The sequence below is a fragment of the Ovis aries genome, chromosome 4 (assembly GCF_016772045.2).
Source record: "Ovis aries strain OAR_USU_Benz2616 breed Rambouillet chromosome 4, ARS-UI_Ramb_v3.0, whole genome shotgun sequence".
NCBI lineage: Eukaryota > Metazoa > Chordata > Mammalia > Artiodactyla > Bovidae > Ovis > Ovis aries.
In genome coordinates, this window is record NC_056057.1 from 24,505,589 (window position 1) to 24,530,246 (window position 24,658).

At 38.5% G+C, this 24,658-nt stretch overlaps 2 protein-coding genes across 8 annotated transcripts in view; both read right to left on the minus strand.

Annotated features, from left to right (window-relative positions):
* The window catches only part of DGKB (diacylglycerol kinase beta), a 1,339,752-nt gene that overhangs the window by 1,168,745 nt on the left and 146,349 nt on the right, over positions 1-24,658 (minus strand). The window lies entirely within an intron of this gene.
* The window catches only part of AGMO (alkylglycerol monooxygenase), a 504,195-nt gene that overhangs the window by 75,775 nt on the left and 403,762 nt on the right, over positions 1-24,658 (minus strand). The window contains exon 13 of one of the 6 annotated variants that reach the window (XM_027968497.3): positions 1-23,666. The exons of the other annotated variants lie outside the window; for them this stretch is intronic. Coding sequence (XP_027824298.3) covers positions 23,568-23,666 — 99 coding nt within the window. The 3' untranslated portion in view covers positions 1-23,567. The remainder of the gene's footprint in view (positions 23,667-24,658) is intronic. 6 annotated transcript variants of the gene reach the window in all.

A 24,658-nucleotide genomic window follows, 5' to 3' on the forward strand; every position in this document is an offset into this window, starting at 1 on the left:
GATAAAATAGATGCATAATGTTTACTTTTGTTTTCAGCAACTTAAAAATTTTAAATAGTTTTAGATAAACAGAAAAGTACAGTCTTCAGAGGCCTTCCCAAGTGGCTCAATGGTAAAGAACCTGCCTGCCAATGCAGGAGACATGGCTTTGATCCCTGGGTTGAGAAGATCTCTTGGAGAAGTAAATGGCAACTCACTCTAATATTCTTGTCTGGAAAACCCCATAGAGAGAGGAGCCTGGCTGGCTGCAGTCCATGGGATTGCAAAAGAGTTGGACAGGACTTAGTGACTAAACAACAACAGACTTTCCTTGTAACTCGTACACAGTTTATTACATTAGTGCGGAATATCTATCACAACTAATAAACCAATACTGATGTATTGTCGTTACCTAAAGTCCATACTGGAGAAGGCAATGGCACCCCACTCCAGTACTCTTGCCTGGAAAATTCCATGTATGGAGGAGCCTGGTGGGCTGCAGTCCATGGGGTCACTGAGAGTTGGACACGACTCTGTGACTTCACTTTCATGCATTGGAGAAGGAAATGGCAACCCACTCCCGTGTTCTTAATTGGAGAATCCCAGGGAAGGCGGAGCCTGGTGGGCTGCTGTCTGTGGGGTCACACAGAGTCGGACACAACTGAAGTGACTTAGCAGCAGCAGCAAAGTCCATACTAAATTCATATTCCATTAATTTTTACCTAATGTCCTTTTTCTGTTCCAGATTTCCTTCAAGGATACTATACTCTCAGACTCAGGAATGAGGAGGAAAGAGGTATTCATGGTAGCCTGCCGGGGTCCAGCCCCAGTGGATCCAGGGTAATTCGAAGCGGGGATGGCGTGGCAAGGAAAAACTTATTTATTTAGAAATATAAAAAAGAGATTAGGAAGAAATAGTATAGTAGGAAAATTTAGTGGAGAAAGGAGGCTGAATAACTTGGTTTACACGGAAAACCAATAAAACCTCAAGATGAGAGGTTTGCACCATTTACGTTAGGCCACCGGCGCCTGCTTGAATAGCGGAGGGTCCCCCGCCTTGGGATCCCTGTCGCGTGGGTCTTAGAAGCCAGGACAAGTAAGTAGACATGGCGAGCCTCCACTCCCCAGATGGGAATTCAGCCTGAAAAGGAGAGGGAGGGAGAGGGAGAAAGAGAGAGAGAGATTCAACACAGGTAAAACCAGTCGTTCCAGTGACTGGCGCCCCTCTCTATTGTCCAGAAAGGCTTTTTATACTTTTGGTTGTACATAGGGATCAATGGATAATACAAAATTATGCAGCATCAGCAGCCCTGACTGCTATTGAGACCAGGCTTTCTCTCTGCATACCTAGCTGTATACACAAGTCTTAGGTGATTTACATCATCTTCTGGCCAGAAGGCCAATTAACATTTTACAGCCCTTTTCTGATAAGGGTCTGTCAACCAGAAAACTTAAAAGTGTTGTTCTTTCCAAAGTCTGGTACCACTCTCAGAAGGCACTAAATAAAGTTACATTCTTACATAGCAAGGACACAACAATTTATAACAATTTAAGAGGAGTACAGTGATTTATAACAAAGAGAAAATTAATTAACTCAAAAGTCTAGTGTTGCTAACATCAAAACTACTATATTTCTTTTTCTATATCCCAATTACATTGATTAATATCCTTCAGGTGCCTAAAAGATAAAGAATATGGAGGCCTGGCAGTAGTCATTGACTCTACTGTGAAACCCATCACCAATATAATTATTAGCTCTTTAGAAAAGGCTCTATATCTTTAAGATGCTTTAAGCTTCATGCCTCTCACGGTTGGGGGGGGGGGGCTGTAAACAATTCACAAGTTGTAAAAGTCCGGGCAGACCGGTCAGGTAAGTTAGAAAGCCATCAAAGGGGTTTAAACAGAGACATTCTTTTTATATGCAGGAGACTGTTAACTGGAGCTCTGAGTTAACTCTTTCCAGGGAAAGGTGGTCAGGGATAGCCCCTGTTATGTCAGAAGAGTGGAAAGCACAGTACAATAAGGCAGGCAGACTCTGGTTTTGGGGGGTAGATGTTCAGGAAAACCCAGGGGGAACCCCTGAAGCCAGATCACACCTTTGCACATGTCAGGCTTCCTTCCTCATGACCTTTGCCATGGGCAGGATTCCTCACGCTGGCTCCCAGCATCAGCCATGAATACCTCTTCTGAGCACATAATGGCCAAGATCTCAGATAGAGATAAGAAGCTATCTATAGTGGATATCCCCCAAACACTAATAAGTGACTCTGAAAAGGGAGTATCAATGGGTGGGATGGAATGGGTTAAGTCATTCCAATTCATCTTTCTCCCACAGCCACCTCAGGACTCAGGCTGAAGACAGTACTTATTTAGCTACTTCTAGTCCACAGAGATGGCCACAAGTGGGATTGCAGTAGTCATTCTGTAAGCCTCAGCAAAGTTGGAGGAGATTCATTGATATGTCTGGGTTGACGAAAGCATCATGACCTAAAGAAGACCTGATCTTTGACTTGGTTGTGGTGAAGAGCACCATTTGTTGACAGACTGCAACCCTAAGACTTTAATTGGTGGTTGAACACATCCTCTTTTGAAAGTCAGAGTGGGAGAGACCCAAGAGAGTTCCTTGAGCTCCAGTGCTAGCATTGTAGTAGGACTTGAAGGCTCAGCAAGCCCAGCTTGTTAGCGCCTCCACAGGCTGCAGACAAGAACGATACTTCTCCAGAATCCAAAACAGGTGGAAAAGAACAAACAGGGGAGGTGCTGGAAAAGTGGGGAGTGCTCTTTTGCCTTTCTCTCCTTTGCATCCAAATACAAACTCCACCCAGTAAAGGTTTTATGTCTGAAACCTCTGACCAGCACTATTGATAGACACAAAAGCATAAGTGAGAAAATCTTAAAGATAACTACTTCTGAAATATCACAATTATATCCCATTACATCTACTTAAGAGGTAAAATATGTCTTTACATCTTCTCTTATCATATGTATTTTTTAAACTGAATTTGATTTTGCATCGAGTTCTGTTAAACAAAATTCCTTATCTCACAGCAGAAAGGCCAAATGCATGCAAAGGAACTCATTCAAAGGATATCAATGTATAGATTTTTAAAAAACAAAAGTTAAAAACCAAGAAACATCATGGCACATTTTATTGAAAGAGAGAAAATATCTATTTTTATGAAATAAATTTTTCAGCTCTTGGACTTTTTGTAGTATTGAGCCAAACATTTTAAAATCCACATTGATTTCTTTAGCAACATGCATGATATCAGTCCTCTGAAAACCAGGTTGAAATTAAGCTATATATAGCCCATTGATGATTACCCCAAGATTAGAAATGAAACTATGACTGGAATGGGTAAAGAAATGAGTTTAATATAATTAAAGTTTATAAATGAAACATAAAACAGAAATATAAAATTACTAAATTATAGTATTTATGATTATAGAATTGTGATCATGTGAAATCAATATGGCCATAAGAAAAAGGAAAGAGGAATGAAAAAAAGAAGCTGAGAGCTTAAGTTTGTGAAGTTTCTTATTTCATTTAACAAAGAGTCAATAAATAATGTAGGAATCTGGAAATGTAGCTTATGGAAAGAATATGTTTTTATTTATATTTCTTTAATATTACCTTTATATTTTCTCTTATGTTTAGAAGGATTTATCTTTAGGAATTAATATCTTTTTGTGTAGAGAAACATTGATTTAAAGCTCAGTGGTTCCTTTGGCTTTATTTAAATTTCTTTTAGTTCTGTAAATGTCATATTAACTAAAATAACATGAAAAATATGATTACATTTTATCTTTCTTATTTATATCTTTGTTATTGATGCAAGAGGTCTGAACTGCTGTTTGTAAAAACCGAGGGCCAATATTTCTTGACGGTAGCATTTGGGGGATTCTTACTTCTTTTAAAAAATTTTTACAATACTTCTATGTATTTTTGAATTGCTAGACTTGATGAAAAAAAAAGTGAAAGTGGAAGTCACTCAGTCATGTCCGACTCTTTGTGACCCCATGCATTATATGGTCAATGAATTCTCCAGCCAGAATACTGGAGTGGGTAGCCTTTCCCTTCTCCAGCGGATCTTCCCAACCCAGGGATCAAACCCAGGTCTCCTGCATTGCTGGTGGATTCTTTACCAGCTGAGCTGCAAGGGAAGCCCAAGAATACTGAAGCAGGTAGCCTATCCCTTCTCCAGTGGATCTTCCCAATCCAGGAATGGAAGCTAGACTTGATATTTGCCCGCAAGTACATAGATGCATGTGTGTATAAAATAAATAGATACATATGCCATCCTTTTGTATATACACATCCATAAATATGTAAATTCATGTAGTCTAGAAAAATAAAGGACAGTTTTTCTGGGCAGGAGAGGAGTGGTATTAGGGAAGGGAAAAAAGGAATGATCACTTTTAACTCTCTATATACTGTTTGCATTCAATCCTATATTACTTTTATAATTCTAAATGTCAAATTTTTAGTCAAGAAAAGAGAGCAGTTAAATTTTAAGAAGAGCACTTTTCTCCATCACGTGCATGATTTTCTTATATTGATTAAAGCTCAAAGAAAAATGATGAGTTATTTGGTAAGGTCTGCAACCCAGTTCAGTGTGGAGAAGATGTGTATCTTATAGGTTGTTTTACAAAACAAAACTCTGAGGTCAAACCTCACAGTTTTGTGTTCTGTATTTCCATGGAAATGTCTTGAGAATTAGTTCCTTTAGATACAAAATGCCCTTTGTAGAACTGGTATACCCGGACCTACTTAATTGAAGAGAAGTTGAGTAGTAGTTATAGAATAACATGCATACTTTATTGAAAGTATTAGTTGCTCAGTCATGTCTGATTCTTTGCGACCCCATGTACTGTAGCCTGCCAGTCACCTCTGTCCACAGAATTCTCAAGGCAAGAATACTGGAGTGGATTGCCATGCCTTCCTCCAGGGGATCTTCCTGACCCAGGGATCAAACCTGAGTCTCTTGCATTGCAGAAGGATCCTTACTGTCTGCACCACCAGGAAGCCCATGCTTTATTGGGCAAACATATTTTTGCTCAAGTGATGAATAGATTGGAAAAACCTAGCTAAACTATTTCCCAAATATTTTTAAAAGGATATTCACATGTTGAGCCAATGAAATTATTTCAAAACACTTCCTTTTTTTATGTTATAGATTCATGATAGGAAAAAAAGTCTTTTCTTTAGAGCCTGATAGAGTACATTCTATTTTAAGTCAAACTTTCCTCTTTTCTTTCTCTGGGTAATGTTCAATATTTAGTTTGAATCATGAACATATTACCTAGAGTACAGGAATTTAAAGAGTATGTAATTATATTTGCAGTAACAACTACTGGCTTTTAAAAAAGGTCTGTAATATTGAAAACTCATGTAAATGTGATTTCAGGCAACTAGGAAATACTGTCATTAAAGTGATTAATCTATTCTTAATTTTTAACTTAATTGGGATTTTAAATTTAATGAATCAGTTTTTATTTGCCTTTAAGAAACAAACATACACATATTCCCCTGTTTTCCAATAGATGTCAGTATCAAAAAAGAAAAGAGCTACTCTAGTCATTTAATGTAACTGTCTTGCAGTACAAAGGAGAATATTCTTTTCCCTTCTCTACGGTTTCATGTACTCAGGATTGCCACCGCTGCTGCTGCTAAGTCACTTCAGTCGTGTCTGACTCTGTGCAACCCCATAGACAGCAGCCCACCAGGTTCCGCTGTCCCTGGGATTCTCCAGGCAAGAATACTGGAGTGGGTTGCCATTTTAACTGCTAGAGTTGGCCTAAATGATTCAACAAGGGGCAGTAGTTTTAAAACACACATGGTTATTATTTGGGGGGGGGGGGTTAGTAATTCATATAGTTGGTGTAGGTAGGAATTATGGTACTTCCAGTGAAAGAAAATAAGAAGGAAACATCTGAGTGTTTTCTAAATAATCTCTAGTTCTTTTCTTGTGCCTCTTCTCTGTATAAAGATCTAATTCCTCCTTGTTAGTTTCCATTTCCAAATGTTAATTCACAAATGGCTTTCTGTTCAAAAAAGGAGTTGACATATTTTTACATGGCCTTTGAAATGCACAGTGTATTTTTAAAAACAACACCACTAGTCCTTAGCTCCGTTCTGTTTTCACTATTATGGAATTTTAATTTACCTTAAATGAGACATTATATCAAGAATAAATATTAGCTGCCAGACTTTTCAAATTAATTCATCAACAACATATATAGAATTCAAGGCTGAAGAAAATCAAGGATTTAGAATTTTGTCAAAAATGGGAAGGAATTTACTCTGAAATTTGTATTTAATCATATGTAATTAGTATAAATTAGGTCCCAATAGACTTTTTAAATTTATTTTTTAAATTGAAGGATAATTGCTTTACAAATTGTGGAATTAAGATTGCCAGGAGAAGTATCAATAACCTCAAATATGCAGATTACACCAATCTTATGGCAGAAAGTGAAGAAGAACTAAAGGGCCTCTTGATGAAAGTGAAAGAGGAGAGTGGAAAAGTTGACTTAAAGCTCAACATTCAGAAAACTAAGATCATGGCATCCAGTCCCATCACTTCATGGCAAATAGATGGGGAAACAGTGGCAGACTTTATTTTTTGGGCTCCAAAATCACTGCAGATGGTGACTGCAGTCATGAAATTAAAAGATGCTTACTCCTTGGAAGGAAAGTTATGACCAACCTAGATGGCATATTCAAAAGCAGAGACATTACTTTGCCGACTAAGGTCCATCTAGTCAAGGCTATGGTTTTTCCAGTAGTCATGTATGGATGTGAGAGTCGGACTATAAAGAAAGGTGAGCGTTTCAAAGAATTGATGATTTTGAACTGTGGTGTTGTTATGACTCTTGAAAGTCCCTTGGACTGCAAGGAGATCCAACCAGTCCATCCTAAGGGAAATCAGTCCTGAATATTCACTGGAAGGACTGAAGCTGAAGCTGAAACTCCAATATTTTGACCACCTGATGTGAACTGACTCATTGGAAAAGACCCAGATGCTGGGAAATATTGAAGGCAGGAGGAGAAGGGGATGACAGAGGATGAGATGGTTGAATGGCATCACCAACTCAATGGACATGAGTAAACTCCAGGACTTGGTGATGGACAGGGAGGCCAGGCGTACTGCACTCCATGCAGTAGCAAAGAGTCAGATACAACTCAGAGACTGAACTGAACTGAATAAAGACCTACTATATAGCACAGGGAACTCTATTCAGTACTCTGTAAAGACTTATATGGAAAAGAATCCAAGAGTGGACATATATATATGTATAACTAATTCACTTTGCTGTACACCTAGAATACAGGAATTTTAAAGAGTATTTAATTATATTTGTAATAATACACCTGAAATTAACACAATGCTATAAAACAAAACAAATAAACCCAAACAGCATAGAAGTATTATACAAGAATAATACAAGATAATGAAAATGAATAGTGTCCTCCCAGTCAACTACAAGTTCTATCTCTTCAGAAGCAAATCCCTCTACTATTTTTTGGTTTCAGTTCCACTAGTATTTATTTTGATCTTTTTTCTTTTTTAACACTTTTTAAAAAAATCACTAAAGATATACAATGTCTGGGCTTCCCAGGTGGTGCTAGTGGTAAGAACCCACCTGCCAATGCAGGAAACTTACATTCTAACATGTATACTATCATGTGAATTGAATCGCCAGTCTATGTCTGACGCAGGATGCAGCATGCTTGGGGCTGGTGCATGGGGATGACCCAGAAAGATGTTATGGGGAGGGAGGTGGGAGGGGGGTTCATGTTTGGGAATGCATGTAAGAATTAAAGATTTTAAAATTTAAAAAATAAAAAACTAAAATTAAAAAAAAACAAAAACAAACAAAAAGCTAAAAAAAAAATAAAAATAAAATGTGTAAAAAAATAATAAAATAAAAGTTATAGCACCAAAAAAAAAAAAAAAAAGAGATGCAGGTTCGATCCGTGGGTTGGGAAGATCCCCTGGACGAGGGCGTGGCAACCCACTCCAGTATTCTTCTCTGGAGAATCAGAGGAGCCTGGTGGGCTACAGTCCATAGGGTTGCATTGTTTTGGACATGACTGAAGTGATTTAGCATGTATACATACAATGTCTATTAATAGAAATTAATTAGCTCACATATGTCATCTGCTACATCTCTCTCCATTCTCCACATCAGAAAACTGTCTTAAACCTCCATTTTCATCCATTTTCCATCATCAACAGCATCTTTTGATCCCTTTCTCTGTAAAATGGAAGACATTAGAGCTTCCACCAATACCTCCACTTTTCTCTATCTCTTCCCCACTCTTTACTTTCTGTGTGACTCTCTAATTTTGAATTTAAAGATGTATAGAGTCTCTTGAATAGCCAGTTATATTGTTTACTATTTCCAAGAAGCATTTTAAAATAAATATTATTTATTTCTCCTGTTTGTGCCCATATCCTTTCCTGTTTCTCTCCATAGCAAAAATTCAGGGTAAAATTTATTTTATTTTTATATCCCAAGAAATCCCAATTATGCCCAAGATCATATTATCTACATATCCCACTCCTTCCAGCCCTCCTGACTCTGCACACTTCCTTTCTGTTCCAATCTCTTGGTCCTTAGCTTCATCCTAAAAAATCCTCTTACTACCTTCTTGGCAATGTTGAATTTATTGTTTCCTATATCATATTTTTCTGTTTCTTGGTTTACTCCTTGTTTTGCCAGAGCACTTTGTTGAAGAACTCACAAAGAAAGGAGTTTTCCAGGGAAAATTTCTCTGAGTGACTTAAAAGTCTTTATTCTATCTACCTACTTCACTGATATATTGCCTGATTTGGAATTCTAAGTTAAACCTCATTTTCCCTCAGCCCTTTGAAGGCATTGTTACCTCATCTTTCCCCAGACTATTGCTATTGAGAAGGAAATCTGAAAAACATTTGGCCCACAACCTGGTCTTTCACTCTGGAAACACTTAAGATCGATCCTCAATTCACAGAAATTTCATGGTGATGTGTCTGATTATTAATCTTTTTCTGTTGTTTTGTTTTTCCTGCACATATAAGTTGGTTGGTTTTTTGTTTGTGTGTTTTTGTTTTTTGTTTTTTTGGTTTTTTTTTTGGCTGGCTTTCCCCTTCTATCTAGTGTTTGTTAACGAGAATGAGGCTCTAATTAAAATGACTGTATGTACTTCATCCACAAGTAGAGATTTTTGTCTCTCCTGCTTAGATTGTAGGTAAATGGTCAAGGAGCCTTGTGTTAAGTTTTGAAACCATTAACAAAGGTCCACCTAGTCAGGGCTATGGTTTTTCCAGTGGTCATGTATGGATGTGAGAGCTGGACTGTAAAGAAAGCTGAGCGCAGAAGAATTGATGCTTTTGAACTGTGGTATTGGAGAAGACTCTTGAGAGTCCCTTGGACTGCAAGGAGATCCAACCAGTCCATCCTAAAGGAGATCAGTCCTGGGTGTTCATTGGAGGGACTGATGTTGAAGCTGAAATTCCAATACTTCGGCCACCTGATGCGAAGAGCTAACTCATTGGAAAAGACCCTGATGCTGGGAAAGATTGAGGGTAGGAGGAGAAGGGGATGACAGAGGATGAGATGGTTGGATGGCATCACCGACTTGATGGATATGGGTTTGGGTGGACTCCGGGAGTTGGTGATGGACAGGGAGGCCTGGTGTGCTGCAGCTCATGGGGTCGCAAAGAGTTGGACACGACTGAGCGACTGAACTGAAGGCCCAAATGAAGCCGACTTTGTTCTGGAGTACCAATGCCTAACTTACTCAAAGTTCATTAGAGAAAATTGCTTATTTTCTTTTTTCCAGGCAGAATCACCTGGCACTTGGCATTTTGTGCTAAATGCAGAGATGTCTTCCACATAAAATTTTAATGGACTCATTTTAATTCTCACATTTCTTCCCTATCCATTTCTATCTATTGAAATTCCTCAGGGACAAATCTCCTTTTTTTTTGAGCGAGAGCCCCATATTCTTCACTGGATCCTATGCCTGACTACTTTGCCAGTCACTACTCATCCATGAATCAGCTTTTGCCTCTCCAAAGCTTCTAGCTTTCTGATTCCTCCCTTACTATTCTCTTCTTTATTTGTAGATACATACTTTTTATTCCATTACACGTAAAGGAATAGATTTTTAGAGGGAAGAAGATAGACTTGTTGGTTCAACATATCACCTGAAATTGGAATCCTTTTTTTCTTTGATTTTAATATTCATTATAATGTAAAATTACCAGCGTTTGGATATCTGTGTTCTGATTCTGTTGATTTTATTTAAGAGGAAATTTTGTTACTCTGTTAATAGTGAATTAGTAGAACTCAGTGACTTCCAAAGCTTCTGAGGGTGTTGTAGGTCGATCTTTTAGTTACAGATGGACTTCCCAGGTGGCTCAGTGGTAAAGAATCTGCCTGCAATGCAGGAGATGCATTGGGTTGGACAGATCCCCAGGAGAAGGAAATAGCACCCACTGCAGTAGTCTTGCCTGGGAAATCCCATAGACAGAGAAGCTTGGCGGGTTACAGTTCATGGGGCAGAAGAGTCGGATATGACTTAGCGACTGAGGAAGCACACACACATAATTATAGATAAAAACATACATCATACAACCATATTCATATCAGCATTGTCACAATAGCCCAAGAGTGGACGCAACCCAAGTGCTCACCAGTGGATGAAAGGATGAACAAAATGTGGTATATACATGTAATGGAACAGTCACCCCTCCAAAGGAAGGAGATTCTGACACACAATACAACACGGATGAATCTTGAGACATCATGCTAAGTGAAACAAACACGTCACATAAGGACAAATATGGTATGAGTCCACTTTTATGAGGTGCCTAGAATACTCAGAATCATAGAAACAGAATGTAGCATGGTGGTTTCCACGGATGGAGGAAGGAGGAGAGTTAGTGGTTAATGGCCGCAGACTTTCAGTTTTGGAAGACGAAAAGTTCTGGAGATGGATGGTGGGAAGAGTTATACAACAACGTGAATATACTTAATGCCAGTGAACTGTACACTTAAAAATGGTTAAAATGGTCAGTTTCATGTTATGTGTATTTTACAATAAACACTAGTAAAACATATTAGAGAATGTATTTCTTTGGTTCACATATGCTTTTCATTATTGATCATGATGGCATGTATTACCAGTTGAGAAGAATTCTGCATTTATATGTCTACTTTATCCTCTTTATATATTTTCCTTTCTCCTTCCTGACTTCAGAGAAAATAAAATTGCTCATATCCGAAACCCACACATTTGGAAGAAGATCCAAGTAAATGGATCTCAAGGTCCCCATCCATCCTGCAGGGTGAAAGAGAACAATAGACCAGGTGTTTGAAGTTTGCAAGTATTCATTTTTTTTTTACCTCTCACGATATTCTGATATTTCAATCTGCAACATATAAAATGTTAATTTCATGTTTTAGATTATTCATTTTCCTGGAAAAAAAAAACAGGCTTAAACACCTTTATTTGTCTAGGTTTTGTTTTTGACTTTCACTTCAGTGAGCGATGAGGTAATATACCAGATTATAGATTCAAATACTCCTGGTTCTCTTTCAGATCCTTCTATATAACCACCACCATGGGCTTCCCTGGTGGCTCAGATGGTAAAGTGTCTGCCTGCAACACGGGGGACCCAGGTTCGATTCCTGGGTCGGGAAGATCCTCTGGAGAAGGAAATGGCAACCCACTCCAGCACTCTTGCCTGGAAAATCCCATGGACGGAGGAGCCTGATAGGCTACAGTCCATGGGGTCGCAAAGAGTCGGACACGACTGAGCAACTTCACTTTCTTTCACTATGGGCTTCCCAGGAGTAGGAAATGACAACCCACTCCAGTATTCTTGCCTGGAAAATTCCAGGGAGAGAGGAGCTTGGTGGACTACAGTCTATGGGGTCACAAAGAGTCAGACACAACTGAAGTGACTTAGCATGCACGTACATATGACTTTTAGCAAGTTGTTAACTCTTTCTCAAAGGCTCAGTGTTCTCAGCTACCAAATAGATAAAAATGACTACTTAATACTTACTGTCAGTGTGAAGATTCAAGGAGTTAGCAGAAAAGTCAAGAAATTGAGAACCTGTCAGCATCTGTGAATATTTGGGGGGCAAACTGAAGTTTGAGTGAATTAGGCCTTTTAGCACCAAGGAATTATATTCAAGTAAAAACATGTATAAAACCAATCCTCTTTGATGCCACAAGGGGCACAACAAAGACAACACAAGCATTTTTCAGTTTATTAAACTCATAAAATTAGATACATGTTTCCTTTGAAAGTAGAGTTTTCTAAAATGTGATTGTCTTAGTCAAGTCCATATTAATTAGACAAAAAACAGATGTTCTAATCATTCCTTTAAAAACACTCTTAAAAGTAATACCTCCTGGAGAAACAGCTTTTAATTTAATCTCCTATCTATCTCCACCAATCTGAATATTTTGACAATTTTCCTATATTTAATCTACATCTCAAATACCTGAATGTTCACTTGAATTTGAATTTCTGAAGCTTTAAAAGAAATAAAATGTCATTTCTCCTTGGAGAGAGGTGAAAGATGGAAGGAAAGGAGGGAGAGAGGGAGGAAGAAAGGGAGGGAGGGAGTACGGAGAGAAGGAATGAAGGAAAGAAACAAGGAAAGAAGGCTGGAGAGAGAATGAAGGCTATTTTTATAAGAAGAGTCATGAGAGCTACTAATAATTTTATTATCTGACACTGGCATTCACAATAACATTTGAAGAATCTATTCTTCTAAATGTTCCCCAGAATATAAAGTAAAACAAAATTCTGTAAGATTAAAATTCATGACAGCATTTCTTTCATATCCATATTACAATTTATTGTAACATCTTTAAAAATACCTTCAAAGTGGGCATTACCTCACTTACTTTTAGTCATTAATGCACGTTTTGGTTGAATATTGATTTTGACCTTTTTTTTTTTTTCAGGAAAATAAAAGGCATGATACATGTAAGTCAGAAAATCTAAGGTCTTTTAGTTTGCTTGCCTGTTTTTTGGCAGTAAACACGTTGGGTCTCAACTTCATTCTAATTTTATGGTATTTTGTTGAAAAGGCTTCTTATGAATACATTTCTGTTTTTGGTAGCTGAGTGAATGAGGCCTAGGATTTTTGAGTATGTTTGACATCTCCTAAACCACACATTTTGGCCATAAATGATACGTGGCTCTAGGATAAGTAGTTCTTTCATGAAAGACAACAGGGCTTCTGCCTTCTGACGTTCAGTCCACATCCCAGGAAGGCTCCCTTTCTCGTGGATGCCAGGTGTGAATGGTGATGGGTGAAGGCAGATGGTTTTCTGAAACGTAATCATTGCCAGGGCTAGAACTTTCTTTTTAAAGATTGTAATCCAGGAGCCTTGCTCACTAAGGCTCTGAACCAAAGGTGAATAGTGAAAACCATGCCATGATCTCTAAAGAACGTGTATCTTGTTTTCTACGAGAAAAAGGTTAATAGAATTTCAATACCACCGCAACAGAGGCTTATTAAATTGGCCTAGAATCAAAATTAATTTAATAGGTTCCAAAAGTTCATGGTATGTATTTTTCCTGTCCAATTTTCTAAATATAGCTCTGTCCCACATAACTTTCAAAATTTTATATACTGAATCTTAATTGTCCTCATGCATAAGCTATTCAGTGTGCAAGCTATCAAGCCCCACATGCTGTAGACATAACCAAACCAACCCCTAAAACTCATCTGTGGGCATTTACAAGTATGTCTATCAATATTCTTTTAGCTCTCAATACTTTGGTCATTACAGCTGAAGAGTCTCCCCTTTATCGGAAAAGTTCAGTCTAAGGCTTGTTGTCTCTTCACTTATATTCTGTTGGTAATTTGCCCTTGGTGAAACTGTCTTCATGAGTTCCAGAAAACACTTGGCTCCCAACAAAACAAAGGACCATTGCAAGCATTTTTGGTCAGTGGTGATTGAATGCAGATTGCAGGGTTGTTTTCCTAGACCACATTATGCTTTCAAATGTTTCTGCAGTAGTCGCATATTACTTTCATTATAATGATCATTGTAATCATTTGCATTTCAAGGCCCTTCTTGTCCCTGGTATTTTATGAGGAATTTACTCAGAGTTTAGCTTCCTCTTCACTGTGCCTGCCTCTGCTAAAAGCTTCTGGGCTTCCGCCTAGCCATCTTCATTTGCGAGTGTGCTAAGTTACTTCAGTTGTGTCCAGCTCTTTGTGACCCCATGGACTGTAGCCCGCCAGGCTCCTCTGTCCATGGGATTCTCCAGGCAAGAATACTGGAGTGGGTTTCCATGTCCTCCTCCAGGGGATCTTCCCAACCCAGGGATCGAAACTGTCTCTTACCTCTGTCGCACTGGCAGGTGGGTTCTTTACCACTAGCGCCACCTGCCATCTTCATAAATGGCAGCAAAGGACCAACAGGAAGAAACCCATGAAAACCACCCAGCTTAGGTTCTAGAGAGTGCTTGTGTGTTCAATCACTCAGTAGTGTCCAACTCTTCGTGACCCTATAGACCATAGCCTGCCAGAATCCTCTATCCATGGGATTTCCCAGGCAAGAAGACTGGAGTGGGTTGCTACTTCCTTCTGCTGGGGGTGGGGGAGAGAGGGTGGGGGGTGGGATTTTTCCCAACCCAGGGATTGAACCCATGTCTCTTGCATAGGCAGGCAGATTCTTTACCACTGAGCCATCATGGAAGCCCTGTATCCTTTCCCATACTTATAAGGGGAAAAAAAAGAAATTGAAGGGCATGCTCTGATCTCTATTTCACCACCATTACTTAAAAGCTATTTTTCACATGAATGTGACTGCTCTTAGATGTCTTATGTAACAGAAAAGGTAAACTGAAGGTTAGGCAAGTCAGGGGGAGGTAGGGCCAAAGCAGCTCCCAGTTTTTCTCTTCAGTGTCTGCTGCCTCTACACCCACATGCTTCTTTCTCTCCACTTCTGGTGGTCCAAGGCCTAGTCTGCAGATGTTACTCCCACACAGTGGAAACATTCCCTCTTGTGTCTGCACACTTCCAGGCTTTGCTCATATGGGAAAAGGAAAAATTGGAGAGAAATAATGAATTTTCTGGATTGGTCTTATTTCCTTTTGTGCCTTTCAAAAGTGCTGAAACAGAAAAAAAAATTACTTTAGACCTATTCACCTTTCCCACGCTGCTAGTAACAGAAATTGGTTTATAAAGTCATTTTTTTTTTACTTTTAAAAAGTAGATAAATAATGTGATCACACCATCTTTTAGAAGTCTCAAGAGAGCTAGTCTACATTAAAAAAAAGTTAATAATTTTGTTTAAATTGTATTGTTTCTAAAATCAGAGTTATAAATGCTGCAGATTTGGAAAATCAGAGTATCTGGAGCTGACTCTACCTAAAGCATATAGATTGTATCCTGCCTGTAATTTTCAAATAATTTTCATAAAGAGATGCTCTTCCTTGTTTGCGCAGCAGAGTATGAAACCAGTATGTTGAAAATGTAGCATATTCCCAGAAAACAGAAGAAAATAGTTGCTTTAATTTTCTCTATTTCCCCTCCTTTCTCTCTGTAAAGCCAGCCATTTCTTTGTCCTTGAATGAATCTTGAGCAGCATCCATACATGACCAAGTCCTCTTTGAATCTGTAATTTCTTTAATCATTTTAGTCATATAAATATTCTCAGTTCAAAAATTAATATGTCAGTGTCTAGTTCTGAACTTTATCAGAGGTTCTTCCTCTCCTGTGACCTCTTCCATTTCAATTTGGCTTGCTGCAGGGGAGAAGTGTGTGATGAGTGTGTGACTGAGTGTGTGTGTGTGTTGTGTAGGGGCGATACTAGGGGTTAGATCTTGGCTTCTTTTTAGTCTATCACATCGTTTCTCCTAAAGCCCAGTTTAGTCATGGTTGAAGCACAAGACTCAGGAAAAAACATTTCTGGCCACCATTGATTTCCTGCCATTTTCCCCACACCCTGGGGTTTTTAAGGCTGTGTCCACTAGGATCTCTCAGGTCAATTCCTGACAATAGTGATGACTCCCCAGCTGCTACTCCTGGCTCCACCCTCATGCCAGCATCTGGCTGTACATTCCCAGCATCTCTGAGCCAGCATCCTGCCCCCCAACTGTCCTATGCCAGCTCTCACACTCACTGTGGCTCCTAGTTCATGGGAAAACTTGCAGATGAGATTCAGTGCCATGAGTGTGGTTACTTCCCAAATGCAGTCACTGGCTGCTTGGCCAGACAGGGATGCGTCAGACAGGAGTCCACAGAAACATGCCACAAACTTCAGGGGATGAACAGTATGCACTTCACTTGACTTTCTGAAGCTTCACGTGCCAAAGTTGAGGGAAGGGGAAGGAAGCACCACCACCTTTCCCCACATGAAAGGAGGGACAGGTGGAATCTTCACCCCATCAAGCTCTCTCCAGAAATTCTCGAATACTCACTTCCTAAACTCATAAATCTTCTTCTGTGTGAGGAAACAAGGAACTTAGCACAATTTTAGATGATGGAGGTCTTTTGCAGTTTTCAATAATCTCACTTTGGAATTTGGGATTAGCTGATAACTATTAATATTATCTTGTGTGTGTGTGTGTGCTCAGTTGCTTAGTCATGTCCTACTCTTTGTGACCCCATGAACTGCAGCCTGTTAGGCTCATCTGTCCATTGGCTTCTCCAGGCAAGAATGCTGGAGTGGGTTGCCATTTTCTCCTCCACGGGATCTTCCTGACCTAGGGTTGAAATCCATGTCTCCTGCATCTCTTGCATTGCCAGGTGGTTTCTTTACCTCTGTGTCACCTGTGAAGCCAACTATTATCTTGGGATTCAGCCAAAATGGAGGTTGAAGGAATATCAGTTTTACTTTGCGTTAATACACGGTCTTCAATAACTAGGGAGTTCACTAATTCATTCAGGACACATATTTATCATGTACCTCCTGTGTGTCAGTCATTATTTCAGTAGCTGGGGAAGCAGCACTACGAAATAACCAGAAATCCCTGCTTTTGAGGACACAGTGGAGAGTACCAAGTATTCTCTGTTGATTTAAAGAAAATAAACTGGAAAAATTAGGGAAACTAAGGCTTGCAGGTAATATGGAGACAAATAAAGAGAAAAACTCTTTTGGGATGTGTATGAGATATTAGTGTGAGAAAACCTCAATCAGAAGGCACTTGATTAAAGACCTATTAAATTAAGAGGTCAAACTATACAAATAACATCACTTTGCTAGGATTTCCATAACAATGTGCCTCAAAATGAACGGCTGAAACAACAGAAATTTGTGATCTCACAGTTCTGGAGGCTAGAATCCAAAATTAAAGTGTCACTAGCGTTGGTTCCTTGCTAGGGTTGAGAAGGAATATATGCTGCACGCTTCTCTCCCAGCTTCTGGTAGCTTGCTGGCAATCTTTGTATCACTGACCAGTAGGTATCACTCTGATCTCTGCCTTCATGTTTACTTGGCGTGATCCCTGTATGTATGTTTGTCAAAATTTCCCCATTATAAGGAGACCAGTCATACTGGGTTAGGGTCCATGCTACTGCAGTATAACCTCATCTCAACCTAATTACTTCTGTTAACTATGATATTTCCAAATAAGGGCACATTCTCAGGTTTGCAGTAGGGGTGAAGACTCAAACATATGAATTTTGAGTGGACACACTTCAACCAATAATGCCTACAAGCAGAGGAACACATTTGAGGCAGATGAAAGCAAGAGTGAAAATTCCTAATGCAAGTTCAGGGAAACCTGAAAGATGAAGCAGGGGTGGGTGCCAGAGAAGGTGTGTTCAGAGAAGTAGTATGAACTGGCAGGATTATGCAGGATCTTATAAGTCATAGTTTGCCGGTGCTTTTTACTCTGAGTAGGTAAGTAGCTGTTGGAGGGTTTTAAGAGGAATGACATTGTCTGACATATTTTAACAGAATCATTCTGGCTGCCTAGTGAGACTAAAGAGAAGAAAGTTCGAAACATGGAGACAAATTAGAACAACACTGTAACACTAAGAAGAAAGGGTAACGGCTTGAACCAAAGTGGTGGCAGGTGGAAAGAATGTGGGAAGAGTGGTGTTCTGAATATATTTTGAGGTTTGATGAACACATTTTGCAAGAGGATTGTGGGTGGGGTATGAGAAGAAAGAAGGTGGCTCAGACGGTAAAGAATCCACCTGCAATGCAGGAGACCCAGGTTCAAGGCTGGGGAGATCCCCTGGAGAAGGGAATAGCCACTCCAGTATCCTTGTCTGGAGAATTCCATGGATTGAGGAATCTGGTGGGCTACAGTCCATGGGGTTGCAAAGAGTTGGACATGACTGAGCAACTAACATTTTCACTTTTATGACAATTCTAGGGTTTCTGGCCTGAGCAGTGAGAAGTGCTTACAACCAAGATGTAAAGGACTGGGAAAAAGGCATAACAGGAACACAGTTTTCAATACCTGAAGGACACTTTTTAACAATATAATTTAAGAGGTGCAGTGGCATAGTTACAGGGGATAACAGCGTAGATTTTATGGATAAAAAATAAGGTCCTACTGTATAGCACAGACAACTTTATTTAATGTCTTGTGATAAATTATAATGAAAAATATGAAAAAGAATGTATATGTGTATAACTTAATCACTGCTATACAGTAGAAATTAGCACAGCATTATAAATCAACTATAATGCAATAAAACACACACACATACACACACACACATACATATACATTATAGAATCAGACAGAATGCCTAGGGTCAAATCCTAGCAGTGCTATTACTGGTTGTTTGAACTTGTGTAAAGTGCTTAATCTCATTCTGTTTTCTTAGGTGAAAGTGAGGATGATACCATCAACCTCAAAAGGCTGCTGTGAGAATCAAGTTAAAACATGTAAAAAGCTAACAATAGTGTCTGCCACATAGTAAGTGCTATACAAGATTTCTTTTTTCTCTTACTATGTTTGAAGAGGCAAAGACAATGGATAAGAGCCTATAACAAGAAGAATAATTATGGGCTAAAGATACACACTTTGGGGTTTCAGTCTACAGATGATGTTAGCACAATGATTGGGTGATGACACCTAGACAGTGAGTGCAGACATCAAGAAAACTCAAAGACTGAGTTCTAAACCCTCAACACTGAAAGGATTAGGGAAAAGAGAGATGAGAAAACCCAGCAAAAGGGGTCCATGAGTTCAGAGAAAAACAAGGTGAGTGAGTTATTCTGTAAACTGAGTGAAGAAAGGATTTGAAGGTGGACAGTATGGTAACTCTCAGTGCAGCTGAGAAGTCCAGCAATGGAATGGTCTTGAACTGGTGATTGGACTTAACAACTGAGCATTGTGTTATTTTGGAAAGAGCAAATGCAGAGAGGCAGTAAGGGTAGAAATTCCCAACTAGGGTGTGTCCATGGGAGAATGGGAAGAGAGAAATGAGAAACAAGGATTATAGATAACTTCTGGAAGGCAGTTTGAGTAAGGTCATGGAGATAAATAGGGCTAGCTAAAAGCAAAGGAGGAATGAACTAATATCTCTTTTAAAGTTGGGACAGATAACAGCATTTTTGTACATTGACAGAAATAATACAGATGGAAGAAAAACTGAGAATTGCTGAAGCAGATGGAAACTGTGACTTGAGCACAGAGGTTAGCTTTATTTAAGGGCAGGAGTAGCTCATTAATAGACATAGGTTTGGGTGGTAGGTTAGATAGGTGAAGTTCTCTTTGTTTGTTTTGTTTTCAGTGAAGAAAGGAACAAGGTCATTAACCAATACTGAGGACATTTTGAAAGTTTGAGGAGTAAGAACCAGTCATCAAGGATTATGGAGGAGTGAACAGAGCTGGGGGAGGAGAGCATGATAGCTCAACAGAATTAAAAACTCACTTGAGGTGTGCAGCCATGAATAGGTAAGGCCATCTTCATGGTTGTGTATTTATCCATTTTAAGCTACAAGACAACAGACATGCAGAAGACCTATAGTTGGATTTAACCATTTTGGTGATGTATCAATACTAAGACCAAAAGAGCAGTTATAATGATCGACCACGAAATTCAACTATCTAGAAAATAAATACTGGCAACTCACTCCAGTATGCTTGCCTGGAGAATTCCATGGACAGAAGAGCCTGATGGGCTACAGTCCATAGGGTCGCAAAGAGTCGACACAACTGAAGCGACTTAGCACACACATGCTTTTTAGATGTGTTCTCTTCATTATCCTATTTAATTCTGTGACCCACAGAGTCACAAAAAGTTGGACATGGCTGAAGGGACTTCATGCACACACACAAGAAAGTAAGTAAGCACATGAGAAAGGGAGAGGAGGTGGATAGGCAGTAGAGATGCCTTGGTGGGGCAAAGGTTGCCGTGGGGTGCCCAAGGCAGTGAGCTGAAAAGAGAGAGCAGCAGTCAGAGATATGTTTGAAACTATGTGTGAATTACAGTTATTGTAATGACAACAGGCCTGATAGAAAGTGGACAACAAAATCACTGGGGCAAGGAGACCAAGGAACTGAGATGCTAGTAAAATCGATCATTTATGTGATTGAATTACTGAGAATCACAGCAGGAGGAGTACTGGAGAAACAGTCGGTGAGCCACCAGCAAAAGTCTTTGTGCTGCAATCACTGTTGCTGAATTTGTCAAACAACAGAATTTTAAGGAGCAAACTTTTCTTTGTATCAACAACATGTATCATGTATCACTTGTATATGTATGTATATATACATATATACAACATGTATATCACATATATACAACATGTAGATATACAACACGTATATCACTTTCCTCCCATACTCTCTGGGGTCTCATGAGATTGTGACAGTGATTTTGAATTATCAAGATGTCCAAATAAAGCCAAATTTTATATGGCCTTTGCCTCGTGTATTTCAGTACAGAGAGGTAAGTAGAGAAATAATTTCTTGTTGCATTTTTAAGCTGATAGGTTACACTTCTGAAAAAGTATAACAATTCCTTAAGTGAATATTGTTTACTATTTACATTTAATAATAAATTTAAAACGTGCACATTTTCCTGGTAGTCAGGAAGGAATTTCCTCCTGTGTTCTGGGACTTTCCCTACTGTTCCATGAGTCTGACTAGACTCATCAGTATCATATGACCTGAATTTCCTGAGTTGTTTGTGTAGTGCCTATACTCAAGTTCTCCTAGTGCTATATGCAGAGGGCAATTATTTTTAATTTCAGAGGAAGTATTCAGTGAGGGACTACCTGAGATTTTTCTCTCCATAAGAATGAAAAGAAGGGCAAAGAAGTAATTTATCAACTAATAAGTCAACATGTGACCATAAGTCTACAGAAGTTAAAGTAGACCATACTTCATATAAAACTGCCTTAACTAGTAGGAAAGATGAGAATAGGAGAAGAAATGGAAGGAACAGAAAAGAAACACAAAGCAAAGAAAAGACAGTAGGAATTAGAAAGGGAAGCATCCCTGAAAAATAAGAATGACAATTTGTAAATTGTTCTAGGATTCTTTAATTGATGAAGGAGGCTTTATTTTTCATGTTATAACTTTATAAAAAGAAAAATACCATATGATATACTTAATATGTATAATCTAAAATATGGCTCAAATAAACCTATATACAAAACCAAAACAGACTAATGGACATAGAGAATAGATTTTTTGCCAAGTGGGAGAGGAGAGGGTGGGGGATTGACTGGGATTTTGGGGTTAGTGGATGCAAACACTTACATTTAGAATGGATACATAACAAGGTCCTACTGTATAGCACAGGGAACTATATCAAATCCCCTGGGATAAACCATAATGGAAAAGAATATAAAAAAGAATGTATGTATGTATGTATGTATGTATATATGTACGTATGTATATGTAAACATATGTGTGTGTGTCTGTGTATGCCGTGTGCTCAGTTGTGTCTGACTCTTTGCAACCTCAAGGACCGACTCTAACCTGCCAGGCAACTCTGTCCGTGGAATTTTCCAGGCAAGAATACTGGAGTGGGTTGCCATTTTTTTCCTCCAGGGGATCTTCCTAACTCAGGGATCAAACTGACGTCTCCTGTGTCTCTTGCATTGCAGGAAGCTTCTTTATCCACTGAGCCATCAGGGAAGCCCATCACTTCAGTTCAGTTCAGTTCAGTTCAGTCGCTCAGTCATGTCCGACTCTTTGCGACCCCATGATCACATTATATATATATATACTTAGTCACTTTGCTATATGCATAAATTAGCAGACTAATGTAAATCAATATTATAATAAATTTAAAAAATTTTAAATTAAGGCATTTCTTTGGGGGAAAGTTTATTTTTAAACTTAAAAGTTGTCCTGGGTATTTTGCTGAAAATATTACATAGCATTCATATTTTAAAGGGACAGAAAAAGAATAATTTCTTTATGGACAGTGGGAACCAGTAATCATAAGCTCAAAAGGAAGCTTTTGAAACATAAGAAATACTGCTGGGGCACAAAATCTCTTGCTAAATATCAAAGGATGTATTAACCTTATTTTTCCCATAGAAAAGAAATGTTTATATTTTAGGGTACAAAGAACCACCCCCTATCTCTGAGGAGCTATTTATTTTTGTAGATGCTAGAATTCATCTCCTGGGAGTAGCAGGTGTTTTGATGCAGATAAACCTCAGCCCACAAATTAAAAAATATTACCCTATCAGACATCACAGATGAGACTGAACAACAAACCACTCAACATGAGTCCCTGTAAGATAACTCTTCATGAATGAATAATTAAACTTAAGAGTTGCTAAATAACTCTTCATTGGATTGAATGGACTCTTGAAACTGGTCAATGATTAAAAAAAAAAAAAAAAAGAAACCTGCCCTTCAAGGATTTCAATACATTAGACCAAATTTGTATTACTTAGTAAGGGTTTGTAAGGCACAACTGCTTTAATTCTAAGTTAATATATTTAGAATTTAACTTCATTTGTAGCACTTCATCACAGGACACATCATGTTAGTGTTTAAGAACATGGAAGTATTTCCTGTCTTCAAAGTATTATGAACAGGTAGAGTAACCGTCAAAACTGTGCCAAACAAGATTTCTCTCTCTCTTTCATTCATTTACACACACACAAATGTATGCATGTACACACACACACACTTATTAATTAAACAAAAATCCATTCTATTACATTGCAGACTTAAAGAAGCGTATGTTTAAAACTATTTTCCCAAATAAAATTCTTACAAAAAATAAAAACTAACCACATGATCAAAACAAATTAAAGAAAAAAACCATCCATATTGATTATCTAGATTCTAGACAGCATTTTCTTAAAATGAGGACTGTTCTTTGAAATAAATGCTACTGCTTCATCAGCAAATTGATTTCTTCTAGCTTTCATACAATTAGTGATCTCACTAAGGCTCTCTCCACCCTGTGAATAGTACAGACTGGTAAACATTTTATACAAGCTATATACTTAGGATAAATTTTCTGGAAAAATTCAACACATCATTAACATGCATTTATTAAGTATTCTTTGACTTACTGATGCAAATTAGCAGCCTGATGATTTTGTTCCTATAGGATACTGTATAGGATAAGGCATGGCTTCTTAGGATGTCACGTGGCTGCAGATGCCATTGTTACACAGATTCCCCACATATCCTGCCTAGAAGGAATAGCCATACTTGGACACTGATTGACTTGGCACACATCACTTTACCAGTGAAGCTGCATTTTGTCTGGATGGGGCAGAGAGGAAGGTACAGAAACCATGATATGTGAACATCTTTCATATGTAACTTTGTGCTAAAGTGAGAATTCTCTTCACAGCACATCTATCTTTCACATTATCGCAAGAAGCCCTGGCAAAAGCCAAAAGTACAAAATTGATGTCTACCAAACCTAATCCAGCACATTTTAATTCTGCTATTAATAATATCTTATTAAATGAAATATCAGGAGCAAACATAAACAGAGCTATGGCACCAATATTTGTTTGATCACATCTCTTTGCCTACTAGACTTCCCTCTTCTCCCCAGTCACAGGGTTGCTTACCTAGGTTTTAAAATTTCAGTTTGTTTTTTCCCCCCACAGGCTCGTACGTATATGCAAAATAACCTTATACTAAAGTGATATTTTTCTCAGGGTGACACATTGAAATATACATGCTTACTTAGTCATAATCATCCTATTCTTTTAATTTTCTATATAAACAATATTCCCTTACGTTGTGCATCTCTCCTGCATATTTCTGAAACTCAAGGCTGGAATCTAGAGAAGTTTTCTTTCACTCTAGATTGCTTATAGCCTCTGTTGTTCCGTCTCTCGGTTGTGTCTGACTCTTTGTGACCCCATGAATTGCAGCAAGGCAGGTTTCCCTATCTTTATTATCTCCCTGAGTTTGCTCAAACTCATGTCCATTGAGTCAGTCATGCCATCCAACCATCTCATTCTCTGCCGCCCCCTTCTTCTCCTCTGTAACTTTTTAATTAAAAGAATTTTGAAGAATACAGACTCTCTGGCACCACGTGAATCTTACTAAACCAGAATTCCAATGCTCTTACCAAGAGTTTTAGTTTTTAAAAAGATCCATGGATAACCCTGATACATAAAGACCAAGGCTGCGTCTTCCTGTTTTCTGTAATGCAAATCTATGCAAGTTAGAATTGTGGATATATTGTTGCTAAAACAAAAGGAGAACACACCCAAGAAATGAACTTATGATTGATG